This window comes from Prionailurus viverrinus, chromosome E3 (assembly GCF_022837055.1).
Source record: "Prionailurus viverrinus isolate Anna chromosome E3, UM_Priviv_1.0, whole genome shotgun sequence".
NCBI lineage: Eukaryota > Metazoa > Chordata > Mammalia > Carnivora > Felidae > Prionailurus > Prionailurus viverrinus.
The window spans coordinates 17,222,815-17,243,689 of record NC_062576.1 but is presented as its reverse complement, the minus strand read 5'-3'; the positions used below and the strand labels follow the sequence as shown (position 1 = coordinate 17,243,689).

Genomic DNA, 20,875 nt, shown 5'->3' with positions numbered 1-20,875 from the left:
CTGATATTAAATTCTGGCCTCTGCTTTCTTACTGCCAGCATTCTCTGATGTATCTTTGACTCCCTTGTACTTTTAATCATCTGATGGAATTTTGTAAAAGAACAAAGTTTCCTTGTTACCAACATCTCACTGGACTTTGTATTTTGACCCATTCTCCAGGTCTGTTTTTCAATTGGAAAGCTTCACATATATGCATGAAAATATATTCATTCTCTTTTGTGAAGTAAAACATAACAGGTTATAAAGCAGTATGTTTAGTATCAGCTCACATTTGCAGGATTAAATGCTAAATTGTGTGTGAATGCATATGTATATACATACATACATATATCCAAAAAAATTTTAAGTTATATACAATATTAACCATGCTGTCATCTATACCATCCAGATAGTCTCAACAACACATTGATCTTTTGAGGCTTCTACTGTGGAAATGGTGGGTAGTGTACAGGCCAAGTACAGGGGAGAGAGTAAGGAGCGTCCCATTGCCCAGGTCCAGCTCAAGAGTCAATTGGTGGCCACATCCTGTCAGTGACCTCCTCCAACATTCTACCCCTTGTGACTGGCTATGAGAATGTTACACACACCTCTCTGCTGCAATGTGCCCTGACTGGTCAGCAATGAGTTTCACTAGGATAGCGGCAACTCCTTTAGCAGCTATTTGCATGCACTGCAGGCAGATACCACAGTAGCAGTAGAGGCACATGCAAGAGAAAACACAGATGAAGATAATGATTCCTAAAATAAGTAACCTTTTTTTCCACCAAGAGCCCCATAATCCATACCATTTATTTATTAAGTCCCCTAGTTTTGGGGTCAGATCATTCAAGGCATTCACTTGTGTCCTCATGGGATTTAATAAAGATGATACATTAACAGACTCATCAGATATGAACACACAACACTCTTTTTGGGTTATAGCACAGGTTGTCTCCTTGTGAGATAGCAATAATATACAAAGTGATCCTACTTTGGAGGACATCTTTTCTCATTAGAGATATTTCAGTATTCAGTAAATACAGGCTTTGTCAGCTATAACTTAAGTCTTGGTGGATGAATTTAGTAAGGGCTTCTGTGTGTGCTATTATGTCCTCCAGACCAATTAAGAGAACAAAGACAGCAGCCAAATGATCTTATCACTGCAAAACACCTTTCCCATCCGGCCTTGAGGAGAGGGGGGATAGCAATTTTTGTTACTGTGGGGTAAACTCTCCAATTCTCCCATGCCCAAGGAAAACCCAGGATGCAGTGTCCCAATCACCCAGGTGGAAGCCATGGCCAAAGATTTGTCCACACAACCACTGGGTCCCATTCAGGGTTACCCAACAACTATCTGGGCAACTCAACCAATCAGTCCCAAACCAGTCATTATCCTTTAAAGTGATGGAATGACTACATAGTTCCAGTGATATCTATCCCATGGCCAACTCCCAAGACCCATTTTTCAGTCTCCTGGCTAGCTAGAAAGTTGTTGGTTTGTACTTCAGGAATTCCCAGGATGAAATTTGAAACCAGTCCCAATATTGAAGGCAGACAGAGCCTGAATAAAGAGTCAGGCCACTCCAGATTGGTAGGTAGCAGAGTTAATAAGCAAGGGAAATATGAGGCTTGTCTTGGGCAGCTGCAAGAATAGTAGATCTTTGCACATGCCCACCAGAATCTTAAGTTTATACAGAGGACTTAACTAGATTGAGGCACATGTACCACCCAGATAGACTCAGTACATATTGCTTTCTAAGGCTGTGTCCTTGAAAGTGGCTCCCACAGTGGGAATGGTGGGCAGAGTATATATTCCAAGGACAGGGCAGGGGATTAGAAGACTCGAATTACCTGGGTCAACCAATGGTCACCTCCTTTAAATGACCTTCTCCACCAAAGTGCTCTTCTTGCCTTTGGGCACTATTATCCAAGGACAAAATGCCTGTAGCTATGGCAGCCATCTTGCAATGATGAGGGGGATGGTCTAAGACAAAAGCATCACAAGATAGCCGCATCTTAATGTCATTATTGAGTGACTGAATTAATGACTATATCTGGACCCCTTGTGAGAAGGCTTTTTATATACCCTTATGTATTTTGATGTTCCCTGTTACTTACAGCCAAAACCAACTTTCCAGTATAGATATTAACCTCGTTGCTGCTTTTATAGGCTTCTTGGAAATTGTGTGACTATTACATACTTTTGATATAAGAGCAACTTTAATCTATGCTACTGTAGTTTTGTTGTCTTCTCTGTATTTAATGATAAAATTGTTGCTTTGGGATGTTTTGAGAAACATGCTTCAGTTGTTCTGAGAAACCTTTGTTGCCTTATCTGAGAGGTCATTATATCATGTGAGAAAATGACACAAAAGCTTTGATAACTTCATGCCATCATTTGACAAAGTTTCATAATGGATAATGGCCTAGGAGAAAATATATATGTAACCCAATAAAATCCAATTTCAATGGTATAATATTTTCTAGATATATTTTAATTTTGGGCTCAGAATAACTCATCCCACCATTCATATCCCTATACTAAATGTGCACTGGAATCTCATTCAATATTGATTTTCATGATATTATCCTAAGCAATTTACTTTTTTTAAATCACAACTTTTATGTTTTAGTGAAAAAAGTTTGAGCTATTGACCCATTTTTGTGATTTGGAGATATAGCATAACACAAGAGCACCTGTGAAAAATGCAAATAAAATTAATATAAGTAATAATATGCAAATATGCAAACAGGTGAAAATAACACCTGTTGCCTTCATTTTAGGCAAGAGCCCACTGCAGTCCTTAGAGCCCATGGACAACCTTTAGGAACACAATTATTAAGGATATAGCAGTATTTCTATGAAAGTCACCAGTTTCAAATGTGTGAAATGTATGGGTTCAAAACTGTTCCTTGCTGTTTTTTTTTTCTAAAACTTAGCACTTAGGAGACCACCAGACACCACTGTGATTCATGGAACAAATTTTGAGAAACAACATTCTCAAGCTTGATTTTCATATACTCTAATCTTAAGGCCCACTCATAGTTATTGCATAGTATTTGGTCCTTCTGGAAACTCCAAAGGGATTTTGGGCCCTATAATGGTGAATGCAGGAGATATTTTTGGTTGGCAGTAAAGGGTCATTTTCCAGCTTCCCCTAAAATCACTCATCAACTGTCTCACCCTTCTGTAGTTTTAATTCAAACATCCAAATGGCCCAAACTCCTGGGAGGTGGCAGCAGCAGTGGGATCCCTCTAGGGCATGGAATAGCCTGCTATGTGTTGACTCACAACTCAATACTGGGCACTGGTTTGGCCTTTATGCTAAGATGGGTGGCATAAGAGTAAGAATGCTTATTTGGGGCGGCAGGTCTCTGATATAGGGCTTCAAAGTGCCTTCTAATCACTAGCCATATGCAAATAATGACCCCTTCATTACATCCTAGGATTTGTAAGAAATATCTGTGTATTAGTCCACTTTAATGACCTTTCCAACTGAGCCCCTTCTCCTTGCCCCCACCACAGCCCATCAGCTTCCTATCGGTGACAGACTGGAGAATAGAGTGAGTAGATTAAGAAGTCAGGTTACCCTAACATAGGGACATTAATAACCTCCATTGTATTTAAATTTCTTGTCCTGGCCCCAGGCTTCACAGCAGGCCAGCATCCACCATGGTTAGTGGACACTATAGGCATCACTATATAGGACTCCCATCCCTACAGTTTTAGACCTTTGACATAGTAACCAAAAAATGTACATGCATTGTTTTGTGCAATGTGTTAAATTGTTAATGCAAACATTTAAAATACACAATTTTTAGGATAATGCTTTAGCATTTCTTCATTCACTATATTTGGAACCTCAAAAAATGGAAGTATCCTGGGCATCTTGATCTCTTGAGAGATGCTGGAGCTAGCTGAGCCAAAGTGACATTGGGGCAATACCCCTGCTGGGGTACTACTTCTCCCTCCCAGCTAGCAATGCTGACAAAGGCTGGAAGCCATGTTTACAAATTCCAATATGTAGACATTTTATTCCCAATTCAGTTTCAAAATCTGGACTGAGATTCCTGAGACAAAGAGCTGATATTGATAGTATTTTACTAGGAATTAGGACAATAGTGAGGCACAGAGCAACTCATGACGTGTGTATCAAAGCCCACCTTCTGGAAATGGAGCTGGATTCCTAATATCAATTGGAGAGTTCAATTGCCATTCTATTAAAATTAGGGATCCACCAAAGATAGATGAGGATTGTGGATTGTTTAGTACTGTTCTTTAGAAAGATCATTGGTGGCTAGTGAAGAAAGAGAGACTGGAGCCTGAGGCTATTGTTCATGTATTTCTAGGTAAAAATCAAAATCAAGCCCACCCAGGGGCAATGGTGAAGATCCTGTTCTGGGGTTTCCAGTTGCAGCCTTGACAAAACAAATAGTCCTTCCCAGGCAAGCACTTTGGGTGAACACAATGCATCTCCCAAAGGGAGAAAGAAACCTGATCCTGGCCTCCCTCACACAGAGCATTTCTCTCCCTGCTGGCCTAACTTAGGTTAGAGTAAGAGGGCCAAGAAACCTCTCACAGGAGAACAGGTCCAAGGGAGAATAGGAGGTAGTTTATTATTGGGCAACTTGATGGTCTGAGGTCCCATTTTCTGAGATAGTCTGTCCATTTGCTTCCTCTATCATTTCCTTATACTGACGTTTGAAGAAGCCAACCTGTGGAGAGGAAGGAAAAGGGAATTAGGAAATCCGGTGGAAGAGAGGAAATGAGACAACTGGGGAGGGAGAGGGATCACCATTGGAAGAGCCCCTACTATGTTCCAGCACTGCACTAGAAACGTTAGACATGCTATGTCATTTAGCCTTTACCAAAATTCTGTGAGTGGGGTGCAATCACCTTCAGAATGAGAAATCAAGACCCAGCATGGGCCAGGCACTGCCTATAGTCATGGAAGGAATCAGCGCTGGTATCCACACCAAATCCAGGTCTTTGCTTTTATGTTACAATTTGCTATGAAGGGAAACATGTAGTGAAGAAGAGGAGAATGGAAAAGACAGGGAGAGCAATTAACAGCGTCCTGAGAATCAGATAGGAAGGCACATTCATAGGGACTAATGAGGACTGGTGATGTCATACGTGGGAAGGGATCTCTCACATGCAGCGACCTAGCAAGAATGTGCACGTAGGCCAGGGGAGGTCTGCAAACCCTGGTACTGGTTGTGTGTTGCGATTTACCATAAACTCTGATCTGCTGTGTGGTCAGGCAGCTGTCTTCTGCAACAAGCCAGCACCAGCCACAAAACATGAAGACCCTCCATCCCTCCATGGGCATCCAAGAGGAGACCCTCCATGGGATCAGGTCATCCAAGGAACTGCGGGGCTGGGGTGGGGGGGCGGGCGTCTGTGAAGTGGAAGGTTTTGAAACACAGTTGTGCCTGAGTTAAATCACAGAGTGCTGCACCGTTTGGCAGGCAGACAGCTCAGGCACAGACAGGGTGAAGGCTCAGGCACAGACAGGGTGATAGAAACCAGGGACACAGGCAGTGTCACTGCACATCTGTGAGGGCTTGCTGAGGAGGGGTGGCATGCATTTCCCACTCCAAAGAAGAGAGAACAGGGCCAAACCATTTTCTTGTGACACCCATCAGATTGAAACACTTCAGTAACTGAACCCATCAAATTGAACCACTCAGTGAGCCACCAAGTGGAGAATGGAGCCACTACACCAAGCCCGGTGACACTGTGCCCTGCAGGCATATCTCCATTACAGCAATTGTACCAGAGAATCAGAGAGGCAGGCCCCACTCCCAGAGGATCAGCACAAATCCCTTCACACACTAAGTCTATGGATCATTGAGGGCTGCAAAGTTTCAGCTCTAAGGGAAAAAGTGCCTAGTGCCCCATGGGGGCCTTTCTTTCTTTCTTTCTTTCTTTCATCCTTTCTTTTTGTTCTTTTATTTTTGTCTTTATTTTTGTTAGATACAGAAAGAGCAATTTTTATTATTTCATTTTAAAAATTTCTATCATTTTTAAATTATATGTATATATTTTTCTTTTCTTTTTCTTTTCTTTCCTTCTACATTTTTCTACCAAGCTTCTTGTAAAAAGCAGACCAAAACACACCTAGGATCTAGCTTCCTTTATGTATTTTATTTTATTTATTTAATTTCTTTTTCTTTCTCCAATTTTTAAAAAATTTATTTGGTTGTATTTTGATTTTTCTTTCTTTCTTTCTCTCCAAAATCACAAGATGGAGGAATTCACCCCAAAAGAAAGAACAGGAAGAAATGACAGCCAGAGATATTTAGTCAATACAGATATAAGTAAGATGTCTGAACTATAATTTAAAACAATTAAGGGTGTTGGCTGTGCCTGAAAAAAGCATAGGAGACACTAAAAAATCCCTTACTGCAGAGATAAAAGAACTAAAATCTACTTGGGCCAAAGTTTAAAATGGTATAAACTGAGATGCAATCCCAAATCGAAGCTATAAAAACAAAGATGGGTGAAGTAGAGGAGGAAATCAGTGATATAGAAGATAAAATTATGGAAAATAATGAAAATGAAAAGATGAAGGAAAGAAAGGTCATGGATGACAATGACAGACTTAGGGAACTAGGTCGCTTATTAAAATGTAATAACATCTATGTCTTGGGAGTCCCAGAAGATGAAGAGAAAGAAAACAGGGCAGAAGGTTTATCAGAACAAATTATAGCTGAAAAACTTCTTAATCTAGGGAAAGACACAGATATCAAAATCCAAGAAGCACAGAGAACTCCCATTAAATTCAACAAAAGCGGGTCATCACCAAGGCAAGTCATAGTCAAATTTACAAAATACACAGATAAGGAAAGAATCCTGAAAGCAGAAAGGAGGGAAAAGTCCTTAATCTACAAGGAAGGCAGGAATCTATTAGGTTCGCATCACATCTGTCCACAGAAACATGGCAGGCCAGAAAAGAGTGGCAGGAAATGTGCCAGGAAATATTCAACATGCTGAATGCAAAAAATATGCAGCCAAGAGGATCCTCATCCAACAAGGCTGTCATTCAGTATAGGAGGAGAAATAAGGACTTTCCAAACAAACAAAAACTAAAGGAACTCATGACCATTAAACCAGCCTGGCAGAAAATTTTAAGGGAGACTCTGAGTGAAGAGGAAAAACAGAAAGACCAAACAACAGACTACAATGGACCAGAGAACATCACCAGAAACACCACTGTACAGTCAACAAAATGGCACAAATTCATATCTTTCAATAATTACTCTGAATGTAAATAGACTAAGTGCTCCAATCAAAACACATAAAGTGTCAGAATAGAATTTTTTTAAAAAAAGGTATATCTATATTCTGCCTACAAAAGACTCATTTTAGACCTAAAGGCACTGGCAGATCGAAGATAAAAGGATGGAAAACTATCTATCATGCTAATGGATGTAAAAAAAAAAAACACGCTGGGGTACCTATATTTCTATCAGACACATCAGACTTTAAAACAAAGAGTGTAACAAGAGATAAAGAAGGGCATTAGATCATAATTAAGGCATCTATCCATCAGGAAGATCTAACAATAGTAAATACTTAGGCCCCAAATTGGAAGCACCCAAATACATAATTCAATTAATAACAAACATAAAGAAATTCATTGATAATAATACAATAAGAGTAGAGGACTTTAACACCCCCAAGGAAACAATGACTTTGAATGACACACTGGACCGGATGAACTTAATAGATATATTCAGGATATTTCATCCTAAAGCAGCAGAATACACATTCTTCTCAAGTGCACATGGAACATTCTCCAGAATAGATCACATACTGGGTCACAAATCAGCCCTCAACAAGTACAAAAAAATTGAGATAATATTATGTATATTTTCAGATCACAATGCTATGAAACTTGAAATCAAGCACACAAAAAATTTTGAAAACCCTCAAATACATGAAGGTTAAAGAACATCCTAACTAAAGAATTAATGAGTTAACCAGGAAATTAAAGAAGAAATTTAAAAATACATGGAAGCCAGTGAAAATGAAAACACAATGCAGAAAAGGCAGTCTTAAGAGGAAAATATATTGCAGTTCAGGCCTGTCTCAAGAAGCAAGAAAGGTCCCAAATACACAACCTAACCTTACACCTAAAAGAGGCAGAAAAGCAACAGTAGAAGCCAGTAGAAGTACTGAAATAATAAAGATTAGAGCAGAAGTAAATGATATAGAAACAAACAAACAAAAACAGTAGAACAGATGAATGAAACTAAGAGCTGGTTCTCTGGAAGAATTAATAAAATTGATAACCCCCTAAAAAGAGTTATTAAGAAAAAAAGAGAAAGGATTCAAATGGATAAAATCACAAAAGAAAAAGAGAGATCACAACCAACACCATAGAAATACAACAATTATAAAAGAATACTGTTAAAAAGTATATGCCAGCAAACTGGACCATCTGGAAGAAATGGGAAAATTCCTAGGAACTCACAAACTACAAAAACTTAAAGAGAAAGATACATAAAATTTAAAGAGATCCATAACCAGCAAAGAAATTGAATCAGTTATCAAAAATCTCCTCAAAAAACAAGAGTCCTGGGCCAATGGTTTCCCAGGGGATTTCTACCAGACATTTAAAGAAGAGTCAAACAGAAGAGATGAACATAAGGGAAAAGAAGCAAAAATAATATAAAAACAGGGAGGGGGACAAAACATAAGAGACTCTTAAATATGGAGAACAAACAGAGGGTTATTGGAGGGGTTGTGGGAGGGGGGATGGGCTAAATGGGCAAGGGGCATTAAGGAATCTACTCCTGAAATCATCGACTATATGAACTATACTGAAACTATATGAAAGATATTGAAGAGGACACAAACAAAAGGAAAAGCCTGTATGCTCATGAATTAGAAGAAAAAAACATTGTGAAAATGTCTGTACTACCCTAAGCAATCTACACACTTAATGCAATCCTTATCAAAATACCACCAAGACACCTGTTGTGATGAGCACTGGGTGTTGTATATAAGTAATGAATCATTGGATTCCACTCCGGAAACTAATATTGACTGTATGTTAACTAACTAAAATTTAAATTAAAAATGAATTAAAAAAGTAAGTAAGTAAATAAATAAATACCACCAGCATTTTTTGCAGAGCTAGAACAATCTTAAAATTTGTATGCAACCACCAAAGACCCTGAATAGCCAAAGCAATCCTGATAAAGCAAAACAAAACTGGAGGCATCATGATTCCAGATTTCATGCTGTACTGCAAGTCTGTAGTCATCAAGACAGTGTGGGTACAAAAATAGACACATAGGTCAATGGAACAAAATATAAAACCAAGAAATGGACCTACAACTATATGGTTTACTCATCTTCAACAAAGCAAGAAAGAATATTCAATGGAAAAAAGATGGTGTCTTCAACAACGGGTGTTTGGAAAACTGGGGAGTGACATGCAAAACAATGAAATTGCACCTCTATCCTATGCCATACACAATAACAAATTCAAAATGGATGAAAGACCTAAATGTGAAACAGGAGACCATCAAAATCCTAGAAGAGAACAAAGGCAGCAACCTCTTTCACTTTGGCTGTAGCAACTTATTACTACACACGTTGCTAAAGGCAAGGGAAACAAAGCAAACCTGAATTACTGGGACTTAATCAAGATAAAAAGTTTCTGCACAGTGAAGGAAATAAGAACGAAACTAAAAGGCACCCTGTGGATTGGGAGAAGATATCTGTAAACAACATATCTGATAAAGAATTTATAAAACTCAGTAGCCAAAAAACACACAACCCTGTTAAGAAATGTGCAGAAGACATGAATAAATACCTCCAAAGAACACATCCAGATTGCTAACATGAATATGTTCAATATCACTCATCATCAAAGAAATACAAATCAAAACCACAATGAGATACCACCTCACATCTGTCAGAATGGCTAATATTAGCGACACAAGAAACAACCGGTGTTGGCAAGGATTGGGAGAAAGGGGACCTCTTGCACTGTTGGAGGGAATACAAGGTGGACAACAATATGGAGGTTCCTCAAAAAACTAAAAATAGAACTACCCTAGATCCACAAATGCCCTATTAAATATTCACCCAAAGATAAAAAAAGACAGATTCGAAAGGGTACATGCACTGCATGTTTATAGCAGTATTATCAACAAAAGACAAACTATGGAGAGAGAACAAATTTCCATTGAACTGATGAATGGATAATGATGTAGTGTGTGTGTGTGTGTGTGTGTGTGTGTGTGTGTATATATATATATATATATATATATATATGATGGAATATTACTCAGCCATCAAAAAGAATGAAATCTTGCTATTTGCAATGATGTGGATGAGCTAGAATGTATTATGCTAAGTGAAATAAGTCAATCAGAGAGGACAAATACCATATGAAATCACTCATATGGGGATTTTAAGAAAGAAAACTGATTAACATATGGCAAGAGGGGAAAGAAGAGAGAGGGAAACAAACCACAAGAGACTCTAAGTGATATAGAACAAACTGCAGGTTGATGGAGGGAGGTGGGTGGGAGTGGGCTAGATGGGTGATGGGTATTAAGGAGGGCACATGTTGTTATGAACCATGGGTGTTGTATGTAAGTTATGAAATACCGAATTCTACTCCTAAAACCAATATTGCACTAGATGTGAATTAGATTTAAAAAATTAATAAAAATTTTGATAATAACAAAAAATAAAGAATGTGTACCTATATCCAAGGTGAGCTCTTCCCCACAATGCAGAAAGAATGGGATCAAAAACTGGTGGTATCAAAAGCAGGATGAAAACACTCACCTTGTAGAGGATGGCTGTGATGAGAGCCAGCAGCAGCAGTCCTCCCAAAGAGCTGCCCATAATAATGGGGATGGAGTTGTAGACCTCATACTTCTCTAGTACCATCTCCATCTGGAGTGGAGGTGACCTCATCAGAAAGTATCAGAACTCTTGCTGTCCCAGACTCTTTCCAGGTTCCCCAACCTTTAGCTCTCTCCCCTCCTTCCTTTACTCCAAGGGGTGACATACAGAAAAACTCATGGGTATAGGGACAACCCTCCTGCTGAGAGACCTTCATCCTTCCTCCCTCAGGCTTGTGAGTCTCCCACAAGGCACCACAGATTTTGCATTAGGAGCCCTCTTACCAGCCTGGCCACTGCCTACCACACAGTCACTACCTGAGCACTCAAGAATGCCTCTTGTCCTGGAAGCTGGGAATACATGGACCTGTTGAACGTGATTTCAGCCACACTTACAATCAATACCTTCTTCTGCAATGTCTATAAAACAGAGGGGGCACAGATGGGGAACTAGCACTGGAAAAGGCACAGAGTTCAAGAAATGTCCTGGCTGGAGGATGGACACAGACGTCATCTGGTGGCACCTGAATCCTGGGGGGAAGGGGGGGCTCTCCTGTTGGGCCTACACACCTGGCTGACCCAGTCAAAGCTGAGGTTGCCCTTCAGGATGAATTCAACTTCCTCCTGGATGCCAAAGGAGGGCAGGTCACAGCGGAACCTCAGGCAATCAGCAATGGAGCAGTTCTAGGGACAGGAGAGGAATGAAGTTGAGGAGGGTCTTAATTTAGGCAAGAACGACAGAAAATAAACTCTGTCAGGCTTGGGGTCGAGAACAGATGAACAATTATAGGACATATGTATACATCTGCAACCCAGCAAGTGCATTTCCCTATATACCCCAATATGCAGCTGGTCCTGCAATGGGAATCCAGGGTCTTTCTCACCAGTACAAGACTCCCTGGAATCTGGGTCAGGAATTCAGGATGCTGGGGAGGTTCCCTCTCTGACACACAGGGGAGACTCTAGTGAGAGAGAGAAAATAGCCACAAAATGACCAACATTTCACTGGTAAGACGGTGTGGGGCACTGTGGGGTCAGACTCCGGAGCATTAGGAAAGGCAAGCAGGCACCTGTGAAGGGGCCACAACAGCCACATCCCACACAGCCACACCATTCAGCAGGATAGGAACCCAGAAATGAATGCTGATGGCCAGATCTCGCTGACTCAGGTTATTCACCTGCAGAAAATTGAGACACAACGTTATTGTGGTCCTAGAGCATCCCCAATCCTACTCCTTTCCTGGATCTAGCCCTCAGGTACACTGCCTGTCTCTTTTCCACAAGCTCCAAACATTAGCAGCACCATGGGAGGGAAGATATGGACGCTCCCTGGCTTCTCACACGATAACGATGCTCAGCTTCTTTCTTGCTCTTCTCACCAGAAGTTGAAAAGTTGAAGTACTTGGTAGATTCTTCCTGCCTGGAGAGAGAGGGCTTGTTGGTGAGAAACAGCTACGGAGCCATCCTCACTTTTGCCCCAGTCATCTTCCAAAGGCTCTGTGGGCCCAGAAGAATGCCCAGAGATATAATTACAGTCCCCACATGCCTCTGCAGACTCAGCTTCAGCCCTTCTCCCATGACTTTTGCCCCAGTCACCCAGAACTGCTAGGTTGCCCTCTGATACCCTGGCTCTTTCAAGTTCCCATAACTTTGTTCAAGTTCTTTCTTTTGCTTGGAATGTAATTACCACTCCCCTTCTGGAAAATGTCACTTAAAGGCCCAACTTAAACATTACTTATTATAACATTTAAACACTTTCCCATGAGAAGAAGGCATTCACATGGCTTTCTCCTCTAGTAGGTACGTGGTTGGCCTTAGGTAATGCTTGCAGAGGCCACTGCCAGAACAAAAAAGCCTAAGGGGACTCAAGGGAATCTTGGTTGGATCACTCAGGAAAAAATGCAGTGCAAGCCCCTCCAGATGGAAAGAATAAAATAAATGTGGCTATCCTGGGGCAGCTAAGTAAATGTGAAAAAGGATGGTGCATGAACACAAGACCCTGGAGCGGACATAAATGTCCCAGGCTGCAGGTGGGTTTCCGTCCATCTATCCATGCATCCATGGCCTTCTTCAGTAAACATTTACCCTGTGACTGGCTGTGTGCTTGACTCTGGAGATACAACAGTTAACAAGCCATAATCCCTGTCTTTCCAGAGTTATCATCTAAGGTCTCAGTGGAATCAAGCAAACAAGCAACGGGACCCGCACATTTCACCAGCAGCTAGTGTACAGAAGCCAGGCCAGCCATACAGAAATTCCATGCCCCCCCTCCCCCCCCCCAGTTTTCCCACAGATGTGACTGTCAGTTTGATGATTAAGAACACAGGTTTTGGAGCCAAGCCATCTGGGTTCACATTTCAGTCTACCACTTCCTACCCAACTAATTTAAGGCAAGCTACTAAACCTCTCTGGAGCCCTGTAGTTTCTTCCTCTTTAGAATGAGGATGCTAATAACAGTGCCTGTAATAGAGTTGTGAGGCAGTTTGCAGCAATGACATAAATGTTAGAATTTATTTTTTCCCTCAGTGTGTTTGCCCTCCTCTATGCTCCTGATCCCAAATGTTTCTCTCTGTGCTTCAGTTTTTTCACCTTAAAACTTCAATTCTAACTCTCTTTTCAAATTTGAGTAAATCACTCGGTTTCCCCAATCCTTGGAGAGGCACAGTAGTATATGGGCATGAGCACAAGCTCTGGAGCCAGACCATCTGAGTGATTCGTGGTGCTATCACTTCCCAGCTGACTGACAGGGGCAAGTTATTTAACCTCTTGATTTCTTTGTTGCTAAAAAAGGGTGGTTAACAATAACTATGTCATAGAGTTATTCGAAGGATTAAAGGAATGCAGATACGTGTCAAGTACATTTAAAATGCCTGTCATATCATTAAGTATATATAACTGGAAGCTCTTAAATTATAAGTTTCGCTGTTCTCCCATGGTTAGAAGGGGAAATTAGGACACGGAGTTTGGAAGGGCAATGACACACTGTTTGATCAGCACCCCAACCCAGTTCCCCTAAAATTTCATGTGTCAGCAGCAGCAGCAGCAGCAGCAGCAACAGTAGCAAACTCTGTCCCATGGCAATATTATAAGCTTCTGACCAACTCACTAAACCTCTGGAGTTTGGTGAGGTATTCAGGGCTCTTTGCTCTGCTTCCAGCCTGACCTGCCCCTGCTCCTCCACCCACCTTGAAAACTGAGAGCAACAGCCCTGCACTTGCCTCTCCTGTGGCCTGCTGCAGCCTTGGCCTCTTAGAGACTTTCCCAGCAGTTTCTCACACCTCTGCTCTCCTTCTGGTTTGGTGAAAACCTGACCTTTTATTTCCTCTGTGTGGTGACAAACCATATTCCCCACTTCAGAGTGCTAAAAAAGCCTCAATCTTAACCTAGTTAGTTTCACCTCTGCACATTCATATCTAGCACCAAAACCAGAATTGGCTTCATGTTAAAGGAAGCTTCCATCTTAGAGAAAAAGAGAGGAGTGCACAATGGTGGCAAATGTGCATCCAAATAGTAGGCCAATTCATCAGAGAAGAAGCAAGAACTGTATGGTAGATGGTATTATAGATAAATGTACGGCTGGTCACAAGTATTTCCATGTGAGGAATCAGAGGGGATAGTTTAGATACCCATCCTTTCAAGAGCAGGCTGGGCAACCATGGGAGGTACTAGGCTTAGAGGAAAGTCAGAGGTCAAGGGAGGGCAGGTATTAAATACCTGCTGATCACCATGTAGACAGCATATTTCACAGGGAGCTCCAGCTGGAAGGTGGTCTTGCTGGATGTAGGCTTATTATTCTCACTGGAGAGAGAGGGGGGGGAGCCCAGTTGGGAAGGAATCCAAGAGAGAAATCTCTGACTGGGGCATGAGATGGAAGAGTGAGGGATACACCTGGACTCACCTGCTTACATTGGCCCTCAGAAACAACTTGTCTCCTAGGGTGGCCTTGTAGGAGACATCAAATGTGATTAGGAAGGTGCCCTGAGAGGAAAAGAATGAAAGAATGGGGATAAGGAAAGTCATGGGGGAGTGAGGGAAGAAAATGGGTAAGGACAAAGGAGCAGAGTGATGAGGATTTGGGGGGAAGCATTCACCTTAGTGCCCTCGTGGAAGATGGGATGGTTGATGCTACAGTTGCTGCTCCTCAGGCTCTCATTCCCTGTGGGCGCTGCCTCACATTCCAGTCGCAGTGGGCGCTGGTGTGGTTGCTTCCAGAGGAGGAAAAGAAATTCAAATATGTTACCCATGCGCATATGTGGGCTAGATATATAACAGTGGGGCATTGCAGAACAGTAGGGAAAAGGACAGACTTTTCAAAAAATGGTCTTAGGAAAATCGGCCTATTCAAAACAAAATAAAACAAACAAAAGAGCAAAACACATTGGATCCCTACCTCACTCCATACATTAAAATATTCCAGCTAGATAAAAATTCTTAATGTGAAAAGGCACAATTATAAAGCTTTTAAAAGATAATACAGGGGATTATCTTCATAACCTTGGAGTAGGGAAGCATTTCAGACAAGATCCACACATTAAAAAAAAAAAAAGACAAAGGAAAATATTTGATAAAATTCAACCACAATCAAATTAAGACATTTGGCTCATCAAGAGACAATATACAGAGACTGAAAAGACTGGGAACAGGACTGTAAAATATACTTAATACATATAACTGGAAAAGTATTAGTAACAAGAATATTAAAGAGCTCTTAACAACTAGAAAACTATGGACAACTCAGTAGAAAAATAAGGAAAAGACTTGGACAAGCACTTCCTAAAAGAAGAAATCAAAATGACCAGGAAATGATTAAAATTTGCTCAACTTCATTAAATAAATGTAAATTAAAACTTCAAGGAGGTATCAACAGGTAGACAAAAATTTTAAAGTCTGACAATGCCAAGTGTTGGAGTGGATGGAAAGCCACAGGTGATGGAAGTGCAAATAGGTGGAAATGGTTTGACTTTACTTATTATAATTGAAAATATGCATACTCAATGATTCAGAAATTCCATAACTGACATACATCTTCCAAATATTATGCATATGTGTACCAAGATACATGCTCAAGAATAGTCATGGCCAATATCAGAGAACAACTCAAATGACCATCAATTGTGAAATGGGTAAATAAGTTGTGGTACAGTCATACAAAGGGATTCCAAATAGCAATAAAAGTGTTTTACAGCCACAAGGAACAACATGGATGAATTTCACAAACATATGTTGAAGAAATGAATAAATACACAAGAGAACATATAACATGTTTCCATTCATATAAATTTCAAATATTGGCAAAAACTCACTGGTTTTATCTAAGAAACGGCAATCACTATTCTTACTGTGATCATCAGTTCCTAATATACTTTAGTGATTACCTTCAGGGAGAGAGTGAGGTTATAAGGAAAGGCACAGGGAGGACATCTGGGGGTGCCAGCAGTGTATTATTTCTTGACCTGATGCTAATTACATAGACATTTCATTAATATTATTCATTATACATAAGCTTTATGCACTTCTCACTCTATTTCCCTTCCTCCCTCCCTCCATCCCTCTCTGACTCTGGAACTCTGTGTGTGTGTGTGTGTGTGTGTGTGTGTGTGTGTGTGTGTGTGTTTATATTTCACCAGAGAAGAATTAAAAGAAAACTACTATAACCCAGAGCAGGGAAGAGATCCCAGCAACTGGAGCCCAAGGGAGCTATTTACCTGGGTTCCTAACACTCGTCGATAGGACAGCCCTGCTGGATAGTAGAAGTTGATCACAGTTCCATAGGAATCCTCACCTTCATTCCAGAGAGTCACTGTCACATTAAGCTCCAAGGAGCTCCCTACCACCAGGGTCTGCAGGCTGGAGGAGGAAGGACAAAACTGAAAAAGAGGCTCCATTGGAAATGAGTTGGAATTGGATAGGGGGTAGGCGTGGGACTGTGGGAACTCATGAACTATTGGCTGAGAACACTCCGATCAAAATTTCTTTGTTAGAAGGAGAGCCAAAGGGAAACAAAAGTACATCTCATCCTATGAGGATGGGAGACCCAAAAGCTCAAGTGTCTAGAAATGAAAGCAGATAGAGCTCACCCTGAGGAGATGAGACTGACACTCAGGTCTCCTTCACAGAGGTGATCTTGTCCACAGTTCTTCTCAAAGGGGAGCTGCAGCAAAACAGAATATCTCTTCCCATCCATGTCTCAACCTTTCTTCATTCCCCTCATTAGGAGCACTCCTCCTAATAATGAGTAATGCTCATTATTGAGTATTACTGAACACCCACTCTGCACCCAACAGTGTGCTAGACACTGACAAGAAGTGGGGCAGTAGGGAAGGGGCAGTTAGAATATAAAAGAATGATAAGAACTTTGGTTTCAAGGGGCACAGAATTTAGTTGAGGAGTTAAATCCAACTCACATTGGAACAATTATTCAACATTGTTAAGTAACAATAAGGGGGTGGGTAGGGAGTTAGAAAAACTGGAAACTACAGGTGAATTAGACATGGTTCTTGTACTTATGGAACCCACAATTCTAAAGGACCCACAAAAATAGATGCAGATTGCTATGATTCCAGTCATGTAACATTGGTATCACCATGAAGTAATAGGAAGCCAGAGAAGTGATAGATGCTGAATGTGGTTTCCAAAAGAGTGGAAGATAAGACTGGAGCTTTGGGGACTAGAGAAGATCTTTGGGGTGGAGAGAAGGAAATGTTTTCCAAGTAGGAGATACCACATGGAAAAAGGAACAGAAGTAGGAATGAGAAAAGTTGGGAAGGATTTGAAAAATGAGAACCAGAGAGTTTATATTGAGATAAAGTGGGCACCAGCTGGGACACGTGTAAGGGTCTTAGCTAGGCTGGGCCTTGGTAACTGGGTGGAGGCAATTTGGACTTGATGTGGTTGGGAACCAAAATAGGTTTTGAAGCACACAGAGATACAGTGAAAATCAGTACATCCCTGGGATTTTGTCAGAAGACTCACAGAAGCAGTGAAGAGGTCACGTGAGCCCACAGCCAGCACAGGGCGAAGGTTCTGAGATGAGGGGATGGGCTCCCCAGCCAGGGAGAAGTTGAAGTGTAGGATGATGGGACTCAACACGTCCTCCACACAGTCCTGAGGGAGAATAGGCTTTCAAAGCCCCACTATCCTTCTCCTTACTTTCCACCACTGGCCCTTCTCAACTGCATCCATTTCCTGCTGTCCAGTCAGAATTCTGTGCAAGCTGTTCAGCCAGGTACTCTGGCCTCAACTTTCCTCTCTCAGGCCCCACTCTCCCCACCCTTTCCACCTCACCCGACAGGCAGCAGAGATGCCAGAGATTATCCTTGGGCTCCTTCTCCCCCCACCTTTCCCAGAACCCAAAGTCCTTACTGGTAAAAGCAGCTTAATGGTTTCACAGTAATCCCCCAGCCCCAGGGTTTTTCTTCGAGACAAAGTCCTGTTCTTGGTCTCATCAAAAATGGCACGAGAAATCAGGCGGCTTGGGTCCAATGCCAGATCATACCTGACAGAGCTTTGGACATCACCTGGAGCAGAATGGGAAACAGAAGACGAAAAGTCAAAGAGAACCTCTGAAGTTCTATGTTTTTTTTTTTTTATTCGTGCAATAAATATTTGCTGCGCACTTTCTATGGGTCATGAGATGTAACAGGTGCTGGGGATAGAGGTAGAGAAGGAGATAGAGAAATATAGCCCCAAGCTCACAGTCTAGGAAAAGAGATGAGCATGTAGGACTTAATGTCACACCATGATCAACTCAACAGTGGGATCCTCAGTTGTACCAAGGAGGGCTTGCTGGACGTCAGAGGTGCCTCCCTGGGTGGGCCTTGTCTGATCTCTGACCTGGAGGATGAGCAGGGGTTGGTGAAGAATGGGGAAGAGAAAATCCCAGACCATGAGAATGGTGGCTAAGACCAGAAGGGAGAGAGAGGATGGCACATTTACAAAAAGGGAGAGTGGGATGAGGTGAGTTTGGAAGGGCAGAGAGGAGCAAAGTCAGCAAGGACATTGTAGGGAAGGATTTTGGTCTCTCTAAATGCAAGAAGAAAGTGGTTGAAGGGTGTTAAGCAGGAAAGTAAGGAAACTAGATTTGCATTTTAGGAACAATCCCTATAGTTTCTCTATGGAGATAGGGTGGGAGCTGCAAAAAACAGACATGGGAACAGCTCAAAGTATAGGTAGGAAAGGTAGGAGGTGGCTGGGGCCAGTGGGGAGAAATGGGCAGATGTATCCTGGAGATAGAACCTATGGCCTGGGTGTGGGGAGAGGGGGAGAAAAGGGACCCAGGTTTCCAACACTGGCAGCTGGGTGGATGTGGAGGTGGTATTTGGATTCCTGGGCCCATTCTCTCCTGACGATAGGGTGGGAACCTTTATGGGGTAAGGGGCTAGATTCACTAGGAAGAAACTCACCTAACTGGTCCAGTGAAATTTTGTGGATAGTGAGACAGACTGTGGCATTTCCAGCTTCCAGAGTGGTGGGCACCTCTTCCCAGCACTGGTACACAGCCTTTGCCACCTCCGAGGGCATGAATCTCATAGTCACCCCCACATTCAGCACTGGCTGACTCCTGAGGGTGCAAAGAGGGGCTGAGGACCTGACTCTGACCTTGGGGAGGAGAACAAGGGAGGGGGCAGCTTTTGAACTGGACACACAGAGGGAAAGGGTGGGATGTGGGGAGTTATCACCTGAGCAGCAGCACCTGTCCCCGGGCCCCCACAGCCAGGTCCACTAGTCCATCCTGGGTGAGGTCCTGACCCCCACTCAGCGACTGTCCGAAATACTGGAGTGTGGGAGAGAGCTGGGAGCTTGCAATCCGCTGGCCAAAGAGGGAAAGGAGAAGTGGAAGTCAAGGGAAGGTCATTTGAAAGGTTTGAGAATAAAGATTTGGAAAGGAGAATACAGTGAATGAAAGTAGAACTGAATGGAAAAATTGAAAGGGAGAAATGAAGGGGGAGGAGTGGAAAGCAAGTGTAGTGAGACCCCAGGGATCTCAGACAGAGAGAGGCAAGCTCCTTTGGTCCAATTCATGTGAGGGTACAGGCTAATGACAAAATTAAAGCATAGCAATAGAAATACAATAGGTTAATTTACTCATCACGTGTATCTTCCTTCATAAATATTTGATGAACAGAGTACTTAGTACTCTATTGAGTCATCTTTACAAGAAGCCTATGGAGTTTATCATTTAATGTTTCATAGAGGGGAACTGAGGCTCACAGAGGTTAAATCGTCACTGCCTAAGGCAACACAGCTGACATGACTGGCCAGGCATTTGACCAGGGCCTGCAATCTCTTACCCACTAAACTGCCCACAACAGATTGGAGTCTGTTTGGAGCCAAAGGACAAAAGAGAGATAATTTGCACTTAGCTGGGCCTGGTGAAATTCATGGCAATAAACCCCTAAAAGGAGAATAGCTACTACTAAGGTCCATGACAAGAGGCACAGGGCCATCAGGCACATCTAAGACATGGGAAAGGAGGTGGAACTGGAAGAGGCTTCAGAGAGGGGCCTCACCTGGCTGTGGGAGGGCCTGATGCCCAGTTCTGAGGTTCCATGAAATAGGTAGACAGCACCCCGGTTTTCTTGCTCTCCTGGGGCACCGATGGCGACGTCTGTCAGTTTGTCCCCATTCGCATCCCCCAGCACTGTCAAGGCTGCCCCAAAGCGGCCCCAGGGGTGGCCCTGCTCCCCACAGAGAATGACCTCACACTGCCACCTAGCCCTCTGCAGAACAAAACCAGTGTCATGCCCCAACCCAGACAACCCCTCCACCCCACTCCCAGGCCCCACCCATCCCAGGTCTCATCAGACACTCACCCCCTGGGGCAAGTGGCACACGGACACCTGGCCCCCCCACGCCGGCTTGTAGTAGTGTGGAGCCCCAATGAGGACAAGGTCAGAGCTACCATCTCTATCCACATCCACAGTACAGAGGGAGGCCCCAAAGTAGGAGCCAATCTGGAGGGCAGAGCGTGAAGTCACCCTGCCTGCCTGCCCCCTGCCACCAGAACCTTATCCCGTGG

The 20,875-nt window shown here is 42.4% G+C and overlaps 1 protein-coding gene across 7 annotated transcripts in view; it reads right to left on the bottom strand.

Annotated features, from left to right (window-relative positions):
* Window positions 1–4,064: 4,064 nt before the first annotated feature.
* Window positions 4,065–20,875, bottom strand: part of LOC125154520 (integrin alpha-D-like) — a 30,267-nt gene continuing 13,456 nt past the window's right edge. For 5 of the 7 annotated variants that reach the window (XM_047838923.1, XM_047838920.1, XM_047838924.1 and 2 more), the window contains 18 exons: window positions 20,670–20,810; window positions 20,367–20,576; window positions 19,536–19,666; window positions 19,260–19,417; window positions 18,220–18,374; window positions 17,830–17,961; window positions 16,935–17,008; window positions 16,563–16,704; window positions 14,949–15,062; window positions 14,756–14,835; window positions 14,572–14,655; window positions 12,199–12,277; window positions 11,928–12,035; window positions 11,742–11,819; window positions 11,428–11,541; window positions 11,176–11,277; window positions 10,799–10,909; window positions 4,065–4,695 (listed from right to left, as the gene is read on the bottom strand). In XM_047838923.1, coding sequence (XP_047694879.1) covers window positions 4,597–4,695; window positions 10,799–10,909; window positions 11,176–11,277; window positions 11,428–11,541; window positions 11,742–11,819; window positions 11,928–12,035; window positions 12,199–12,277; window positions 14,572–14,655; window positions 14,756–14,835; window positions 14,949–15,062; window positions 16,563–16,704; window positions 16,935–17,008; window positions 17,830–17,961; window positions 18,220–18,374; window positions 19,260–19,417; window positions 19,536–19,666; window positions 20,367–20,576; window positions 20,670–20,810 — 2,112 coding nt within the window. In that variant the 3' untranslated portion in view covers window positions 4,065–4,596. Of the gene's footprint in view, window positions 4,696–10,798; window positions 10,910–11,175; window positions 11,278–11,427; window positions 11,542–11,741; window positions 11,820–11,927; window positions 12,036–12,198; window positions 12,278–14,571; window positions 14,656–14,755; window positions 14,836–14,948; window positions 15,063–16,562; window positions 16,705–16,934; window positions 17,009–17,829; window positions 17,962–18,219; window positions 18,375–19,259; window positions 19,418–19,535; window positions 19,667–20,366; window positions 20,577–20,669; window positions 20,811–20,875 lie in introns of those variants that run through there. The other 2 variants (XM_047838922.1, XR_007147818.1) reach the window with 2 other exon arrangements.